At 50.7% G+C, this 18,485-nt stretch overlaps 1 protein-coding gene across 1 annotated transcript in view; it reads left to right on the plus strand.

Moving 5' to 3' along the window:
* The window catches only part of LOC132207582 (utrophin-like), a 163,014-nt gene that overhangs the window by 131,035 nt on the left and 13,494 nt on the right, over positions 1–18,485 (plus strand). Inside the window, exon 3 of the mRNA XM_059643540.1 lies at positions 12,526–12,662. Coding sequence (XP_059499523.1) covers positions 12,590–12,662 — 73 coding nt within the window. The 5' untranslated portion in view covers positions 12,526–12,589. The remainder of the gene's footprint in view (positions 1–12,525; positions 12,663–18,485) is intronic.

Below are 18,485 nucleotides of genomic sequence, written 5' to 3' on the forward strand. Positions count from 1 at the left end.
AGAGACTGACGATTGGTGTGTTGCCGACCAGGAGCCAGGGTCCGTGATGTCTCGGATAGTGTGTTTAGGGTCCTGAGGGGAGAGGGTGACCAGCCCCAAGTCGTGGTCCACGTAGGCACCAGCGACGTAGGTAGAAAGAGGGATAGAGATGCCAGGCAGGATTTGAGGGAGCTAGGGTGGAAGCTGAGAGCTGGAACAAAGAGCGTGGCCATCTCTGTTTGTCACCCGTACCACGTGATAGCGAGGCAAAGAACAGGGAGAGATTTCAGCTGAAGACGTGGCTGCAGGGATGGTGCAGGTGGGAGGGCTTCAGGTACATGGACAATTGGGGCTCATTCTGGGGAAGGTGGGACCTGGACAAACAGGACGGTCTCCACTTGAACCAGAGGGGCACAAATATCCTGGGTGGGAAATTGGCTAGTGCCATTCGGGTGGATTTAAACGAGCTCAGAAGGGGGATGGGAAACTGAGGTGTAGTCCTAGTACACGGGAGGATGAGCGTAGGGAGGACATGGTCAGGACCTCACTGTCACAGGAGTGTGCTGGCAGACAGCAAGCTGGATTGAAGTGTGACGACTTTAATGCCGGGAGTATCCGGAATAAGTTAGGTGAGGTTGCAGCTTGGATAGGTACCTGGGACTTCGATGTTGTGGCCATTTCGGAGACATGGATAGAGCAGAGTCAGGAATGGATGTTGCAGGTTCCAGGGTTTAGATCTTTGATTAAGGTCTGGGAAGGTGGTAAAAGAGGGGGAGGTGTGGCTTTGTTGGTCAAGGACAGTATAACGGCGGCTGAAAGAACCTTTGAGGACTCGTCTACCGAGGTGGTATGGGCTGAGGTTGCCAAGGAAGGTTTGTCGATTGAGTCAGTATGGGTGGAAGTTCGGAACAGCAAGGCAGCAGTCACCTCACTGGGGGTTTTCTACGGCCCCCAAATAGCAGTTGGGAGATCAAAGAACTCATTGGCCGGCAGATAGTTGAAAAGTGCAAACATAGCAGGGTTATTGTTCAGGGTGACTTCAACTTTTCCAATATAGATTGAAACCTCCTGAGTGCAGATGGTTTGGATGGTGCCGTTTTTGTCAGGTGTGTTCAGGAGGGTTTCCTTACTCAGTACGTGGACAGGCCGACGAGGCGGCCGGCCATTTTGGATTTGGTGCTCGGCAATGAGCCAGGACAGGTGTCAGATATCGTGGTGGGAGAGCACTTTGGCGACAGTGACTACAACAGCCTCACATTTACCATAGCCATGGAAAGGGAAAGGAGCAGTTACCAGGGGAAGATATTTAACTGGGGAAAAGGAAACTATGATGCTATCAGACAGGAGTTGGGAAGTACAGATTGGGAGCAATTGTTCCACAGAAAGGGCACAGCAGACATGTGGAGCTGTTCAAGGAGCAGTTGTTGCGAGTGATGTATGAATTTGTTCCTCCTGAGACAGGTAAGAAGGGGTAAGATTAAGGAGCCTTGGATGACGGGTGCAGAGGTGCTTCTTGTCGAAAAGAAAAAGGCAGCGTACGTAAGGTGGAGGAAGTGAGGGTCTAGCACAGCTTTAGAGTATTACAGGCCTGCTCGGAAGGAGCTCAAAAGATATTGCCTGTACAATTGTTACCTGTTACAACCTTTGCGTCCACGCTTGCTCATTCAATGGTGTCAAGATGCCAGCAGTGAGTGTACCTTCTCCATCCCCTAATGCCGTTAGCTCACACAAGACATAGTCCTTACTTAAAATCTTCTGATCAAACAAAGTTCATTGTTTTGGACATTTTAGTTACCTGTCATGAAACGAAACTGATTCTGACTGGCGTGAACTGCAGTGCAAATGAATATAATCTGCGAAACGAGATTCCTTATGGGCTTGCATCCGCTAGAAATGATTGCTTTTCAAAGACGTTGCATACATACATTTATTTCTCCTATCACCTTAGATTATATTTTTGTTTGTGCGTGTTGTGTGGGTTTCCAGTCAGGCCCATAAACACAGGTTGATGCAGTCACTGTTATAACACGGTATTGAAGGAGAATTTGTGATCTTTGGAGTTTCATTCCAGTGTATGAAGGAGTGCATCATCAAACCACTCCAGATCTCTACTGGTGACTATATTGTTGCAAGTTTTCAAGTGTTACCGATGGTCACATAAAATATGGCCTTTTTGTTGTTGCGCTGTTCATCTTAACTGCACCTTATCTCGTATTTAGGCTTGGAAACAATTTCTATTTTTTTGATTTACTTATTCAAAATCATTTATGATTGTTGTCATGATATCTACGATATGTTATTTTGATTGGACAAAGAGGTTTGGATCTGTCTTACCCCAACTATTAATGGAAATAATGTATGCGCTTATAAAACCCCTTCTGGGCAAGGTAATTGCTCAGTGGTTAGAGCTGCTCATGCACTGGGGAGCCAATTGAGATTCCAGTCTTGGGTAACGATCTGTGTGGAATTGACATGTCCTCCCCGCGTCTGCGAGGGGCTTCCGCCAGGTGCTGCAGTTTCCTCCCATTGTTCAAAGATGTGCAGGTCCTTATATGTGATTTGTGAAGCATTTCTTAAATGTTTCAATCCTGCCAGCATCCAGTGCCTTGGACAAAATAACTGGAGATGAATAAAAGATACTGTGCCTTTTGACACCATTTCCTGCTGGATTTTCATCAATCCTGCTTTATATCGGTGACAACTTCCATGACCTTTTTTGATGCTCTGTCTGAATTGACAGTCTAGTTCCAAATATTTGTTGTGTAGTATTACAAGGTCTCTGTTACAGCATACCCATGAATGCCCACTTCAAAAGATACTTCCATATCATAGAATCCCTACAGTGTGGAAACAAGCCCCTTTTGACCCAACAAGTCCACAGCCACCCTCCAAAGAGCATCTCACCCTGACTCATTCCCCGACCCTTTCCTCAGTAACCCTACATTTCCCATGACTAACACACCTAATCTACACATCCCGAAACACAATGGGCAAGTTTGGCATGGCCCATACAACTAGCCTGCACATCTTTGGACAGTGGGAGGAAACCAGAGCACCCAGCAGGAACCCATGCAGGCATGGGCAGAATGTACAAACTCTGCACAGAAAATCACGCAACGGTGGGATCGAACCTGGGTCCCTGGCGCTGTGAGTCAGCAGTGCTAACCACTGAGCCACCGTGCTGCCCTTGGAGTTAGACAGAGCTTGCTTGTTCTTGGGTGGCCTCAAACTGCCAACCTCCACTTAGTGGCAAAAGTGCTGACCAACTGCACTCATCTTCACTGGTTTTTGCTTTGTATCATTGAATTCAATCCTTCAAACTCTATGATAAATATTTAAATTTCCATTGATATGTGAGCGTTGTTTTTCGTACACAGTAATGGTTTATTATGTTTCATTGGTACATAATGAATATTGTATGTATATGCAAATGGACAAGTTGGTAATGATGCAGTCCACAGACCTGGAGGATAATAACACTGTCCTTCAATCGCCCACGATGCCCTCTGCAAATTGGTAGAAAACAAAAATTTCTTTAAAATTAATCTCTCCTCCCGTCAGTCGATCAAAATTAATTCAGAATTTTGTACAGGCCAATAACTGTAAGATTACACGGGCCTAAACAAAACTACTGGCTCATATTAGTTCAGTAAAGTGAAAGGGCAACAATAGAGGCAGTAGGAACTGCAGATGCTGGAGAATCTGAGATAAGAAGGTGTAAAGCTGGATGAACACAGCAGGTCAAGCAGTATCATCCAGCTCTACACCTTGTTATCTCAAATTCTCCAGCGCCAATTTTCTGAAGTAGGGTCTCGTCCCGAAACATCAGCTTTCTTGCTCCTCTAATGCTGCTTGGCCTGCTGTGTTCATCCAGCTCTCCACCTTGGGCAACAATAGAGTATGTTTTAAGTCACTAGATATGTTACGTGGGTTTGTCTTCCTTAGGGTGGAGTTAGTGGAACCGAAAAAGATGTCTCCCTCACAGCGTTTGTGACAAAAGAGCTGCATTGTTCCTTGGCGGCCTTTCAACAGAAGAATATTCAGAGATTTCACAAGTGGTAAGAATGTCACTTCTTTTACTTCTCTTTATCTCACTTTTTCCAAAATTGGAAAATAGATTTTAGAAATAACATCGAGCTGATGAAGTGTGAAAAGAAGAATAATTCCAAGCAGTGGTGGGAGTTGGTCAGTGAGGTGGGAGGAGTGGATAGGTGGGAGAGAAGGCGGACAGGTCATGGAGGCGGGGATGAGTGGAGGAACTAGTCTTGGGATGAGGCTGGCGGGTGGGGAGATTTTGAGGGTGGCCAAGTCCATATTGAGGCCATTGAGTTGGAAGCTCCCGAGGCGGAATATGAGGTGCTGCTCCTCCAGTTTCTGGGTGGTCTGGTTGTGACACTGGAAGAGGCCCAGGATGGACATGTCGTCCAGGGAATGGGAGGGGGAGTTGAAGTGATGCAATGATTTGGATATGAAAACAGGTGTGGTTAGTAAGTTGCCCAATGATTGAAGGTGTAGTAGCCAGCCAAGGAGGTCACCTCAGAATGCAATGGGACATTGACAAGGGCCAATAAACTGAGGAGTGGCAGATGGAGTTGAAATTAGACAAATGTGAGGTGCTCCATTTTGGAAAGGCAAATCAGGGCAGCACGTATCCACTGAAGGTTGTGGGGAGTGTTGCTTAATAAAGAGACGCTGGAGTGCAGTTTCGTAGTTCCATCAAAGTACAGCCACCGGTAAAAAGGATATTGAGGAGGCATTTGGTGTGCTCGCCTTTATCGGTCAGTGCATTTAGAATAGGAGTTAGGAGATCACTTAGCAGCCATATAGGATGTTGGTTCGGCTGCTTTTGGAATACTGCAATCGCTTTTGGTCTCCTTGCGAGAGGAAGGATGTTGGCGCAACATTGAGGGCCGAAGGGCCTGTTCTGCGCTGGATTGTTGTATGTTGTAAACTTGAAAGGGTTCAGAGAAGATCTACAAGGATGTTACCAGCATCGGAGGTTGAAGGTATACCGTGGGCTTGAACAGGCAGCGATTACTTGGAACTTTGGAGTTCAGGGCTGACCATATAGAAGTTTGTACAATTACGAGGGACGTGGATAGAGCGAACAGCCAAGATCTTTTCCCCGGGTTGCTGGAATCCAAAACTGGAGAGAATAGGTTGAAAATGAGAGAGGGAAGATTTAAAATGGACCGGATTTTTTTCATAGTGGTGCATGTATGGAATGAGCTGCCAGAGGAAGTGGTGGAGGCTTGTACGTTTAAAAGGCATGTGGATGGGTACAATAATAGGATGGGTTGAGAGGAATATGGGCCAAATGCTGGCAAATGGGACTAAATTAATTTAGGATATCTGGTCAACATAGACAAATTGGGCCAAAGGATCTGTTTCCCTACTGTACATCTCTCTGACTCTATGTGTCTTTTTTCTGAACCACGTGGCCCATAATTAGAAAAACTTGAATCAGGATTTGGGAATGTGACAATTCTAATTGGATCTGTTTGATGAAATTAACTCTGTAGGTAATGGTGGTTGAATTATGATTGATCAAATTTGAGTTTATTGCAGCATCTTATAGATTAGAGGAGACACAGGTAATCAAAATTGAAAATCAAAACTTGGTAAAATTTTGCATTGGAAATACATGACCAGCCATTGGAGGAGATTCATGACCATTGCATTCAAGTGAGAACAACAAATGCGATTCAGTGACTCAGTGAAATGGGATGCAGTGACTGAGATAAATGGGATGCAGTGACTGAGATAAATGGGATGCAGTGGCTGAGATAAATGGGATGCGGTGGCTGAGATAAATGGGATGCGGTGGCTGAGATAAATGGGATGCGGTGGCTGAGATAAATGGGATGCGGTGGCTGAGATAAATGGGATCCGGTGGCTGAGATAAATGGGATGCGGTGGCTGAGATAAATGGGATGCGGTGGCTGAGATAAATGGGACGCGGTGGCTGAGAGACCGGGGACGCGGTGGCTGAGTGACCGGGGACGCGGTGGCTGAGTGACCGGGGACGCGGTGGCTGAGTGACCGGGGACGCGGTGGCTGAGTGGAAACGGGACGCGGTGGCTGAGTGGAAACGGGACGCGGTGGCTGAGTGGAAACGGGACGCGGTGGCTGAGTGGAAACGGGACGCGGTGGCTGAGTGGAAACGGGACGCGGTGGCTGAGTGGAAACGGGACGCGGTGGCTGAGTGGAAACGGGACGCGGTGGCTGAGTGGAAACGGGACGCGGTGGCTGAGTGGAAACGGGACGCGGTGGCTGAGTGGAAACGGGACGCGGTGGCTGAGTGGAAACGGGACGCGGTGGCTGAGTGGAAACGGGACGCGGTGGCTGAGTGGAAACGGGACGCGGTGGCTGAGTGGAAACGGGACGCGGTGGCTGAGTGGAAACGGGACGCGGTGGCTGAGTGGAAACGGGACGCGGTGGCTGAGTGGAAACGGGACGCGGTGGCTGAGTGGAAACGGGACGCGGTGGCTGAGTGGAAACGGGACGCGGTGGCTGAGTGGAAACGGGACGCGGTGGCTGAGTGGAAACGGGACGCGGTGGCTGAGTGGAAACGGGACGCGGTGGCTGAGTGGAAACGGGACGCGGTGGCTGAGTGGAAACGGGACGCGGTGGCTGAGTGGAAACGGGACGCGGTGGCTGAGTGGAAACGGGACGCGGTGGCTGAGTGGAAACGGGACGCGGTGGCTGAGTGGAAACGGGACGCGGTGGCTGAGTGGAAACGGGACGCGGTGGCTGAGTGGAAACGGGACGCGGTGGCACAGTTCAATGAGACTCACTGTCTGAGTGGAAACGGGACGCGGTGGCACAGTTCAATGAGACTCACTGTCTGAGTGGAAACGGGACGCGGTGGCACAGTTCAATGAGACTCACTGTCTGAGTGGAAACGGGACGCGGTGGCACAGTTCAATGAGACTCACTGTCTGAGTGGAAACGGGACGCGGTGGCACAGTTCAATGAGACTCACTGTCTGAGTGGAAACGGGACGCGGTGGCACAGTTCAATGAGACTCACTGTCTGAGTGGAAACGGGACGCGGTGGCACAGTTCAATGAGACTCACTGTCTGAGTGGAAACGGGACGCGGTGGCACAGTTCAATGAGACTCACTGTCTGAGTGGAAACGGGACGCGGTGGCACAGTTCAATGAGACTCACTGTCTGAGTGGAAACGGGACGCGGTGGCACAGTTCAATGAGACTCACTGTCTGAGTGGAAACGGGACGCGGTGGCACAGTTCAATGAGACTCACTGTCTGAGTGGAAACGGGACGCGGTGGCACAGTTCAATGAGACTCACTGTCTGAGTGGAAACGGGACGCGGTGGCACAGTTCAATGAGACTCACTGTCTGAGTGGAAACGGGACGCGGTGGCACAGTTCAATGAGACTCACTGTCTGAGTGGAAACGGGACGCGGTGGCACAGTTCAATGAGACTCACTGTCTGAGTGGAAACGGGACGCGGTGGCACAGTTCAATGAGACTCACTGTCTGAGTGGAAACGGGACGCGGTGGCACAGTTCAATGAGACTCACTGTCTGAGTGGAAACGGGACGCGGTGGCACAGTTCAATGAGACTCACTGTCTGAGTGGAAACGGGACGCGGTGGCACAGTTCAATGAGACTCACTGTCTGAGTGGAAACGGGACGCGGTGGCACAGTTCAATGAGACTCACTGTCTGAGTGGAAACGGGACGCGGTGGCACAGTTCAATGAGACTCACTGTCTGAGTGCAGTGGGACGCTGAGACTGAGTGAGGGAAATGAGATGCATTGGGTAATGAAACGGGATGCAGTGACTGGTGGAAACGGGATGCAGTGACTGGTGGAAACGGGATGCAGTGACTGGTGGAAACGGGATGCAGTGACTGGTGGAAACGGGATGCAGTGACTGGTGGAAACGGGATGCTGTGTCGGAGGTACTGGGAAGGAGTGACTGACTTAATAGGGATGCAGTGCCTGATTGAAATGGGACGCAGTGACTGACTGAAATGGGATGCAGTGACTGACTGAAGTGGGACGCAGTGACTGACTGAAATGGGAGGCAGTGACTGACTGAAGTGGGACGCAGTGCCTGAGTGAAATGGGACGCAGTGCCTGAGTGAAATGGGACGCAGTGCCTGAGTGAAATGGGACGCAGTGACTGAGGTACGTGGGCTGCAGTGCCTGAGTGAAATGGGCTGCAGTGCCTGAGGGATAATGGGATGCAGTGACTGAGGGATAATGGGATGCAGTGACTGAGGGATAATGGGATGCAGTGACTGAGGGAAATGGGATGCAGTGACTGAGGGAAATGGGATGCAGTGACTGAGTGAAATGGGATGCAGTGACTGAGCGAAATGGGATGCACTGACTGAGGACAATGGGATGCACTGACTGAGGACAATGGGATGCACTGACTGAGGACAATGGGATGCACTGACTGAGGACAATGGGATGCACTGACTGAGGACAATGGGATGCACTGACTGAGGACAATGGGATGCAGTGACTGAGTGGAATGGGATGCAGTGACTGAGTGGAATGGGATGCAGTGACTGAGTGGAATGGGATGCAGTGACTGAGTGGAATGGGATGCAGTGACTGAGTGGAATGGGATGCAGTGACTGAGTGGAATGGGATGCAGTGACTGAGTGGAATGGGATGCAGTGACTGAGTGGAATGGGATGCAGTGACTGAGTGGAATGGGATGCAGTGACTGAGTGGAATGGGATGCAGTGACTGAGTGGAATGGGATGCAGTGACTGAGTGGAATGGGATGCAGTGACTGAGTGGAATGGGATGCAGTGACTGAGTGGAATGGGATGCAGTGACTGAGTGGAATGGGATGCAGTGACTGAGTGGAATGGGATGCGGTGACTGAGTGGAATGGGATGCAGTGACTGAGTGGAATGGGATGCGGTGACTGAGTGGAATGGGATGCAGTGACTGAGTGGAATGGGATGCGGTGACTGAGTGGAATGGGATGCAGTGACTGAGTGGAATGGGATGCGGTGACTGAGTGGAATGGGATGCAGTGACTGAGTGGAATGGGATGCGGTGACTGAGTGGAATGGGATGCGGTGACTGAGGGACATGGGATGCGGTGACTGAGGGACATGGGATGCGGTGACTGAGGGACATGGGATGCGGTGACTGAGGGACATGGGATGCGGTGACTGAGGGACATGGGATGCGGTGACTGAGGGACGTGGGATGCGGTGACTGAGGGACGTGGGATGCGGTGACTGAGGGACGTGGGATGCGGTGACGCGGGAAGTGGGATGCGGTGACTGAGGGACGTGGGATGCGGTGACTGAGGGACGTGGGATGCGGTGACGCGGGAAGTGGGATGCGGTGACTGAGGGACGTGGGATGCGGTGACTGAGGGACGTGGGATGCGGTGACGCGGGAAGTGGGATGCGGTGACTGAGGGACGTGGGATGCGGTGACTGAGGGACGTGGGATGCGGTGACGCGGGAAGTGGGATGCGGTGACTGAGGGACGTGGGATGCGGTGACTGAGGGACGTGGGATGCGGTGACGCGGGAAGTGGGATGCGGTGACTGCGTGAAGTGGGATGCGGTGACTGCGGGAAGTGGGATGCGGTGACTGCGGGAAGTGGGATGCGGTGACTGCGGGAAGTGGGATGCGGTGACTGCGGGAAGTGGGATGCGGTGACTGCGGGAAGTGGGATGCGGTGTCTGCGGGAAGTGGGATGCGGTGTCTGCGGGAAGTGGGATGCGGTGTCTGCGGGAAGTGGGATGCGGTGTCTGCGGGAAGTGGGATGCGGTGTCTGCGGGAAGTGGGATGCGGTGTCTGCGTGAAGTGGGATGCGGTGTCTGCGTGAAGTGGGATGCGGTGTCTGCGTGAAGTGGGATGCGGTGTCTGCGTGAAGTGGGATGCGGTGTCTGCGTGAAGTGGGATGCGGTGTCTGCGTGAAGTGGGATGCGGTGTCTGCGTGAAGTGGGATGCGGTGTCTGCGTGAAGTGGGATGCGGTGTCTGCGTGAAGTGGGATGCGGTGTCTGCGTGAAGTGGGATGCGGTGTCTGCGTGAAGTGGGATGCGGTGTCTGCGTGAAGTGGGATGCGGTGTCTGCGTGAAGTGGGATGCGGTGTCTGCGTGAAGTGGGATGCGGTGTCTGCGTGAAGTGGGATGCGGTGTCTGCGTGAAGTGGGATGCGGTGTCTGCGTGAAGTGGGATGCGGTGTCTGCGTGAAGTGGGATGCGGTGTCTGCGTGAAGTGGGATGCGGTGTCTGCGTGAGGTGGGATGCGGTGTCTGCGTGAGGTGGGATGCGGTGTCTGCGTGAGGTGGGATGCGGTGTCTGCGGGAGGTGGGATGCGGTGTCTGCGGGAGGTGGGATGCGGTGTCTGCGGGAGGTGGGATGCGGTGTCTGCGGGAGGTGGGATGCGGTGTCTGCGGGAGGTGGGATGCGGTGTCTGCGGGAGGTGGGATGCGGTGTCTGCGTGAGGTGGGATGCGGTGTCTGCGTGAGGTGGGATGCGGTGTCTGCGTGAGGTGGGATGCGGTGTCTGCGTGAGGTGGGATGCGGTGTCTGCGTGAGGTGGGATGCGGTGTCTGCGTGAGGTGGGATGCGGTGTCTGCGTGAGGTGGGATGCGGTGTCTGCGTGAGGTGGGATGCGGTGTCTGCGTGAGGTGGGATGCGGTGTCTGCGTGAGGTGGGATGCGGTGTCTGCGTGAGGTGGGATGCGGTGTCTGCGTGAGGTGGGATGCGGTGTCTGCGTGAGGTGGGATGCGGTGTCTGCGTGAGGTGGGATGCGGTGTCTGCGTGAGGTGGGATGCGGTGTCTGCGTGAGGTGGGATGCGGTGTCTGCGTGAGGTGGGATGCGGTGTCTGCGGGAGGTGGGATGCGGTGTCTGCGGGAGGTGGGATGCGGTGTCTGCGGGAGGTGGGATGCGGTGTCTGCGGGAGGTGGGATGCGGTGTCTGCGGGAGGTGGGATGCGGTGTCTGATGGAAATGGGTGTATACAGTTGTATAGGGTGCTGGTGAGGCTTGGTGTGGAGTAGTTTGTACAGTTTTAGTCTCCTCACTTGAGAAAGGATGTACTGGCACTGGAGGGGGTGCGAAGGAGGTTCACGAGGTTGATTCCAGAATTAAAAATGTTGCTGTCTGGGGAGAGATTGAGTAGACTCCGATTGCAGTCACTGGAATTTAGAAGAATGAGGGGTGATCTAATAGAAACTTTTAAAATTATGAAACAAATGGATCGGAAATTGTTTCCACTGATGGGCGAAATTCCAACTTGGGGGCACAGCCTCAAAATAAGTGTGAACAGATTTAAAACTGAGTTGAGGATGAGCTTCTTCATCCAAAGGGTTGTGAATCTGTGGAATTCTCTGCCCACTGAAACAGTTGAGGTTCCCTTGTTGAATGTTTTGAAAGCCAAAACAGATAGATCTTTGAACAGGAAAGGAATTGAGGGTTATGGTGAATGGGAGGGTAAGTGGAGCTGAGTCCGCAAAAAAGATCAGCGGAACGAGCTGGAAGAGACAGATGGCCTACTCCTGTTTTATTTCTTATGTCCGTACGTCCTTAGATTGCCATCCTTGTCATTCCTCCTTCCCTGGAATAGGCCAGATCTGAACGCTGATCAGTAGGTCTTTAAATAACTCCCACGTATCAAATGTTGACTTGTTCAATAAAAGCTCCTCCCAATTAATACTGCTCAGCTCCTACCTAACACTGATGTAATTTTCCCTCCCCCAATTTCGTCCCTTCCCACAAGGTCCTGATTATCCATGGCTGTCTTAAAATGTAAGGAGATACGATCGCCCATTTAAGAAGCTCCTGGTTCACTGTTTTTCCCAAGTGGGAATCAGCTACAGGCTTTCTTGTTCCACGATGGGGGAGGAAATGGCCTCGTGGTATTATTGCTGGACTGTTAATTCAGAGACTGAGATAACATTCTGGGGACCTGTGTTCAAATCCCAGCACAGAAGATGGTGGAATTTGAATTCAATATAAAAGAAAATCATGAATTAAGAATATAATGATGACCATGAATTCATTGCCAAATGTCAGAAAAACTCACCTGGTTCACTGATGTGCTTTCGGCAAGGAAACTGCCACCCTTACATGATCTGGCCTACATGTGACTGCAGACCCACAGCAATATGATTGACTTTGAACTGTCCCCTGGGCAATTAGGGATGGACAATAAACACTGCGTAGCTCGGGATGTCCTCCTCCCATTAACAAATAAATAAAATTGGATTCTAGATCTTCCGATCCAAGATCGTTTCTTGCTCTCATACTAATTTCTTCGCTTACAGTCACTTTCCCTCCTGCCTGTCTTTTTGGAGTGCCGTATAGCCCTGCGCACTTAGCTCCAGTGTTGATCTCCTTGTAACCATGTCTTTGTAATAGCTATAAAATCATGCCCGTCAACCTAGAAATGTGCTATTAATTTGTTGATTTTGTTCTGAATACAATGAGCACGCAAGCAAAGAGCCATGAATTTAGCTTTATCACTTGATTTCACCTCTTGACACTATTTACAGCTGTTTTCTGTTTGTACATGCTGTCTTTTCCAGTAGCACGCTGAGTATTGTTATCCCGATAGTTCTTTCGTATCAGTCCGTGTGTATTCCTGGGCGAATGTGCTCGTGTGGTCTCAGGAGTTGCGGAGGTCACGGCTCTGGGACAGCCGTTTCATCGCTCTATGCTGCAGGTAAGAAGAAAAGAAAATCTCTTGCTCTGAGCTCTGCAAACCTGGGCAATGTCAAAAGGGAAACAAGGTCAAAAGAATTTCAACAAGAATCTCAAAATTAACTGCTGAATTCATATCAACATTACGGGCATCGCCCAACTTAGTGGCCACAACATCCCACTTTCTATTCTTCACAAACAATCCAAAGGCTGAAGTATCCGTATCCCTCTTAACTTTTATGGTTTTTGAGCTAATTTCTTGTTTCTAACTTGTGCATATTTGTGGTGCCTTATGACTTCTTGCATTTAGCAATTGATAAAACTCACTCTCTCACGAGTTCAGGAGAAGCTAGTTTTATAGAATCCCCAGTGTGGAAACAGGCCACTCAGTTCAACAAGCCCACAGCAACCCTCCAAAGAGCATCCCACCTAGACCCATCCCCATTCCCCTACTCTATCCCTGTCAGCCTGCATTTCCCATGGCTAATGTACCTAACCTAGACATCCGTGGGCACTGTGGGTAATTCAGCATTGCCAATCCACCTAACCTGCACATCTCTGGACTGTGGGAGGAAACCAGAGCACCCAGCAGAAACCCACACAGACAAGGGGAGAATGTGCAAACTCGACACAGACAGTCATCGGAGGCTGGAATGGAACTCAGGTCCCTGGTGCTGTGAGGTAGCAGTATTAACGACTGAGTCACCGTGTCACCCTGAGTTATCTTGACTCCTTCTGAAACATAGGAAGGTATCCACAAGACAAAGATCCTTTTTAGTCAGCTTAATTCATACCAACTGAGGTAGATCTAGTTGGGTGTGTAAAGAAGGGGAGTCTTTCACGAGGGAACTTAACAATTTGGGAGACTCAGTCACCGAGGGAGCCTGACCCGAAGACTGGTCAAAACAATAATGATTCGATATGAATTAGTTAGAATGCAGCTGTTAACAGTAATCCTCCATCCCTATGTGGGAGCGAGATTTAACATTCAAAATCAAAACTGAAACTCTTGAACAAGGTCGTTCAAAACAGCCAGTTCTCTGATTGAGGTTGTGAACTTGCTCGCCGAGCTGGCTTCTTCTCATTCAGACGTTTCGTCACCATGATCGGTGACATCATGGGTACAGCCTCCAATGAAACGATGTTATTCTACTCTGTCTGGAATTGACACTGTCCGGTCTGTTACCATGAGTACTGTCATTTCCGGTTTTGATCTGTATGGGTTTGTGTGTGGGGGTCCAATTGTATCTGTTTGTTGGTTGCATTATGGGTGGAGAATCACGCCTCTCAGAGGACACTGCGACAAGGTAACCGTAGTAGCCCAAGCCAAGCATAGACACGCACAGGAATTCCGAGAGGCATGGTTCTGCACCCGTTCTCCAGCCTCACATTCTTGGTCTCTTCAGTCTGAATATGATCACTCAACCATATCCTTGATGACAAACAATAGAGTCTTACTTCCCAAAATCTACAAACAGGACTGTCCAGACAGATCGATTTGTTCTAATGATATCATCTTCTGCTGGAGGGATTCCGAAATGTCTGCATTCTTCCTCAACTGAGCATTCCTTGCATTCGTGGTTGACAGAGCTGTCAGCCACGTCCATTGTGCTGCAGGGTTCCCAAGCGGAATATGAGTTGCTGTTCCTGCAACTTTGGGGTGGCATCATTTGTGGCACTGCAGGAGGCCCATGTTCAGTTTGGTTATGACTTTTGAGGAACGGATGGTCCCTTTGAGATTGAAATTGGAGAAAGATTTCAGGATTTTTTCATGTTCTTGTCTTTCTGTTATGCCCCTAGGAAAAAAGCAATGAAAGTGCCGTTAATGTTTTGCACGGCGAGCTGCTGCACACTAACCGGTCTCACACCATTACCATCACCTTGCCCTTGTGAAGGCAGATATGGATAAGGTTCTCAAAGCTGATAGAAGATTGAAACCACTCTAATCCTGTGACGATGGTAAGTTTCCCTTCTTTAAAAAAAAATGCTTGCAGCTGAATTCGCATAATATAGAGCACAGTGGCTCTGGTTAACACCACTGTCTCAATTCCACCCTTTGGTGACTTTCTGTGTGGAGTTTGCACATTCTCTATGTGCCTGCATGGGTTTTCTCTGGGTGCTCGAGTTTGCTCCCACAGTCAAAAGATGTGCAAGGTCGGTGGATTGGCCGTGCTAAATTTCCCAAGGTGTTCAGTGATGTGTAGGTTAGGTGAGTTATAGGTGGATGGGTCTGGGTGGGATGCTGTGAGGGGCAGTGTGGACATGTTGGGCTGACTGACCTGTTTCCACACTGTAAGGGTTCTCTGATTCATGATTCCATGATTTTACTGAGCGCAAAGGTACAATATTGACTCGTCATATTTGTCTCACCTCTTTACACATTGATAAGAAAGCTTTAATGTCAGTTTCTATGCATTTGCAACTTGTCTGCTGTCTCTGACAAGGCTGACGATATCTCCTTCTCGAATGCACATCCCCTGTCCCCCAACACTGAGAGGTGACACTTGCTTTTCATTTAGTACAATAAAAAAAACAATAGCCTCCATATTACATCCAGCGGCTTCTCTTAACACTCACACACTGTTCTTTTTTTCCTCCAGGTATTGACCACCCATCATTTCTAATTCCTCATCTCATCTCTCTCTCATGCGCTCTCTCTCTCTCTCTCTCTCTCTCATGCGCTCTCTCTCTCTCTCTCTCTCCCTCTGTCTCTCTCTCTCTCCCTCTGTCTCTCTCTCTCTCCCTCTGTCTCTCTCTCTCTGTCTCTCTCTCTCTCTGTCTTTATCTCTCCTCTCCCTGTTCTCCCCCATCACTTCACTCACAGGCACCAACAGAGGTTCACAGTCACACTATGTTGCACATGCATATTCTGTCCCTCATGCACAAACACACTACACACACACAAAAAAAAGTCAGGAACACAGTCTCTCACGAACACACTCTGTCACATTCTCACTCATTCATACTCCATACCGTCACACAGTCGTACACGGTCTTGCACACATTCTGTGGCACACTTGCATGCACTGTTGCAGGATCTTTTGCCAATGCTCTCACTCTCAAGTACACACATACTACCACAAATCTCTCCCTCACACACTTAGGTTTGCAAATTCACTTGCTGTCAAGCTCACTCACACTTACAGACACACTCACTCCCTCATGCATGCTGTAACACTCCCTTCTTGTGCTAACTCCCTTTCACACACTCTCAAGCACAGTCACTGGCACACACATTCTGTCGTGCGCACACACACACTTTCATGCACTGTCTTTGCACTCTTGAGCACAATCATATGCTCACCTCTCTCTTGCACACAGTCAATTTGATTTGAGTCAGAGATAATGGGAGCTGCAGATGCTGGAGAATCCAAGATAATAAAATGTGAGGCTGGATGAACACAGCAGGCCAAGCAGCATCTCTGATGAAGGGTCTTGGCCCGAAACGTCAGCTTTTGTGCTCCTGTGATGCTGCTTGGCCTGCTGTGTTCATCCAGCCTCACATTTTATTATCTTGATTTGAGTCATAATTGTCACATGTGCCCAGGTACAGTGAAAAGTTTTCTTCTGCATGCAGTATAGACAGGTCATATCATACAAGGCGCATTAGTGAAACGGAACATAGTGACAGCTACAGAGAAGATGCACAGAGAGCAAGATCAAAATTAGATTTAAGCTTTTCAGTGTCCTATTCAGATGTCCAATAACAGCAGTGAAGAAGCTGTTCTTGAATCTTTTCACGCATGTATACAAACTTTTTTTACATCTTCCCTTCAGAAAAAGGGAGAAGAGAGTGTAATTGGCGGGTGAGAAGGGCCTTTTATTATGTCAGTTTCTTTCCCGAGGCAGCGGGAAATAGAGGTGGAATCAACGAATGGAAGGCTGGTTTGCATGATGGACTATGCTGTGTTCATGACTCTGCAGTTTCTTGTGATCTTAGGAAGAGCTGTTGCCAAACCATGCTGTGACATGCATCCAGATAGGATGCTTTCTCTGGTACATGAATGAAAGTTGACCTTGCGGACACTCCAAATTACCTTAGCCTGCTGGGGAAATAGAGACATTTGGTGTGCTTTTTTGCCCATTGCGACGATCTGGGTGGACCAGGAGAGATTGTTGGTGATCGACACTCTCAACTATCTCCACCTCAGCAACATCTCTCTGTGTCTGATGCAGGCGCTCACACACTCACATTCTGTCACCTATTCTGTCTGTCTGTCTCTCCCTCATCGCCCATCTCTCTGTCTCGCTCTCTCTCTCTCTGTCTCGCGCTCTCTCTCTCTGTCTCGCGCTCTCTCTCTCTGTCTCGCGCTCGCTGTCTCTCTCTCTCGCGCTGTCTCTCTCTCTCGCGCTGTCTCTCTCTCTCGCGCTGTCTCTCTCTCTCGCGCTGTCTCTCTCTCTCGCGCTGTCTCTCTCTCTCGCGCTGTCTCTCTCTCTCGCGCTGTCTCTCTCTCTCGCGCTGTCTCTCTCTCTCGCGCTGTCTCTCTCTCTCGCGCTGTCTCTCTCTCTCGCGCTGTCTCTCTCTCTCGCGCTGTCTCTCTCTCTCGCGCTGTCTCTCTCTCTCGCGCTGTCTCTCTCTCTCGCGCTGTCTCTCTCTCTCGCGCTGTCTCTCTCTCTCGCGCTGTCTCTCTCTCTCGCGCTGTCTCTCTCTCTCGCGCTGTCTCTCTCTCTCGCGCTGTCTCTCTCTCTCGCGCTGTCTCTCTCTCTCGCGCTGTCTCTCTCTCTCGCGCTGTCTCTCTCTCTCGCGCTGTCTCTCTCTCTCGCGCTGTCTCTCTCTCTCGCGCTGTCTCTCTCTCTCGCGCTGTCTCTCTCTCTCGCGCTGTCTCTCTCTCTCGCGCTGTCTCTCTCTCTCGCGCTGTCTCTCTCTCTCGCGCTGTCTCTCTCTCTCGCGCTGTCTCTCTCTCTCGCGCTGTCTCTCTCTCTCGCGCTGTCTCTCTCTCTCGCGCTGTCTCTCTCTCTCGCGCTGTCTCTCTCTCTCGCGCTGTCTCTCTCTCTCGCGCTGTCTCTCTCTCTCGCGCTGTCTCTCTCTCTCGCGCTGTCTCTCTCTCTCGCGCTGTCTCTCTCTCTCGCGCTGTCTCTCTCTCTCGCGCTGTCTCTCTCTCTCGCGCTGTCTCTCTCTCTCGCGCTGTCTCTCTCTCTCGCGCTGTCTCTCTCTCTCGCGCTGTCTCTCTCTCTCGCGCTGTCTCTCTCTCTCGCGCTGTCTCTCTCTCTCGCGCTGTCTCTCTCTCTCGCGCTGTCTCTCTCTCTCGCGCTGTCTCTCTCTCTCGCGCTGTCTCTCTCTCTCGCGCTGTCTCTCTCTCTCGCGCTGTCTCTCTCTCTCGCGCTGTCTCTCTCTCTCGCGCTGTCTCTCTCTCTCGCGCTGTCTCTCTCTCTCGCGCTGTCTCTCTCTCTCGCGCTGTCTCTCTCTCTCGCGCTGTCTCTCTCTCTCGCGCTGTCTCTCTCTCTCGCGCTGTCTCTCTCTCTCGCGCTGTCTCTCTCTCTCGCGCTGTCTCTCTCTCTCGCGCTGTCTCTCTCTCTCGCGCTGTCTCTCTCTCTCGCGCTGTCTCTCTCTCTCGCGCTGTCTCTCTCTCTCGCGCTGTCTCTCTCTCTCGCGCTGTCTCTCTCTCTCGCGCTGTCTCTCTCTCTCGCGCTGTCTCTCTCTCTCGCGCTGTCTCTCTCTCTCGCGCTGTCTCTCTCTCTCGCGCTGTCTCTCTCTCTCGCGCTGTCTCTCTCTCTCGCGCTGTCTCTCTCTCTCGCGCTGTCTCTCTCTCTCGCGCTGTCTCTCTCTCTCGCGCTGTCTCTCTCTCTCGCGCTGTCTCTCTCTCTCGCGCTGTCTCTCTCTCTCGCGCTGTCTCTCTCTCTCGCG

This window comes from Stegostoma tigrinum, unplaced genomic scaffold (assembly GCF_030684315.1).
Source record: "Stegostoma tigrinum isolate sSteTig4 unplaced genomic scaffold, sSteTig4.hap1 scaffold_104, whole genome shotgun sequence".
Taxonomy (NCBI): domain Eukaryota; kingdom Metazoa; phylum Chordata; class Chondrichthyes; order Orectolobiformes; family Stegostomatidae; genus Stegostoma; species Stegostoma tigrinum.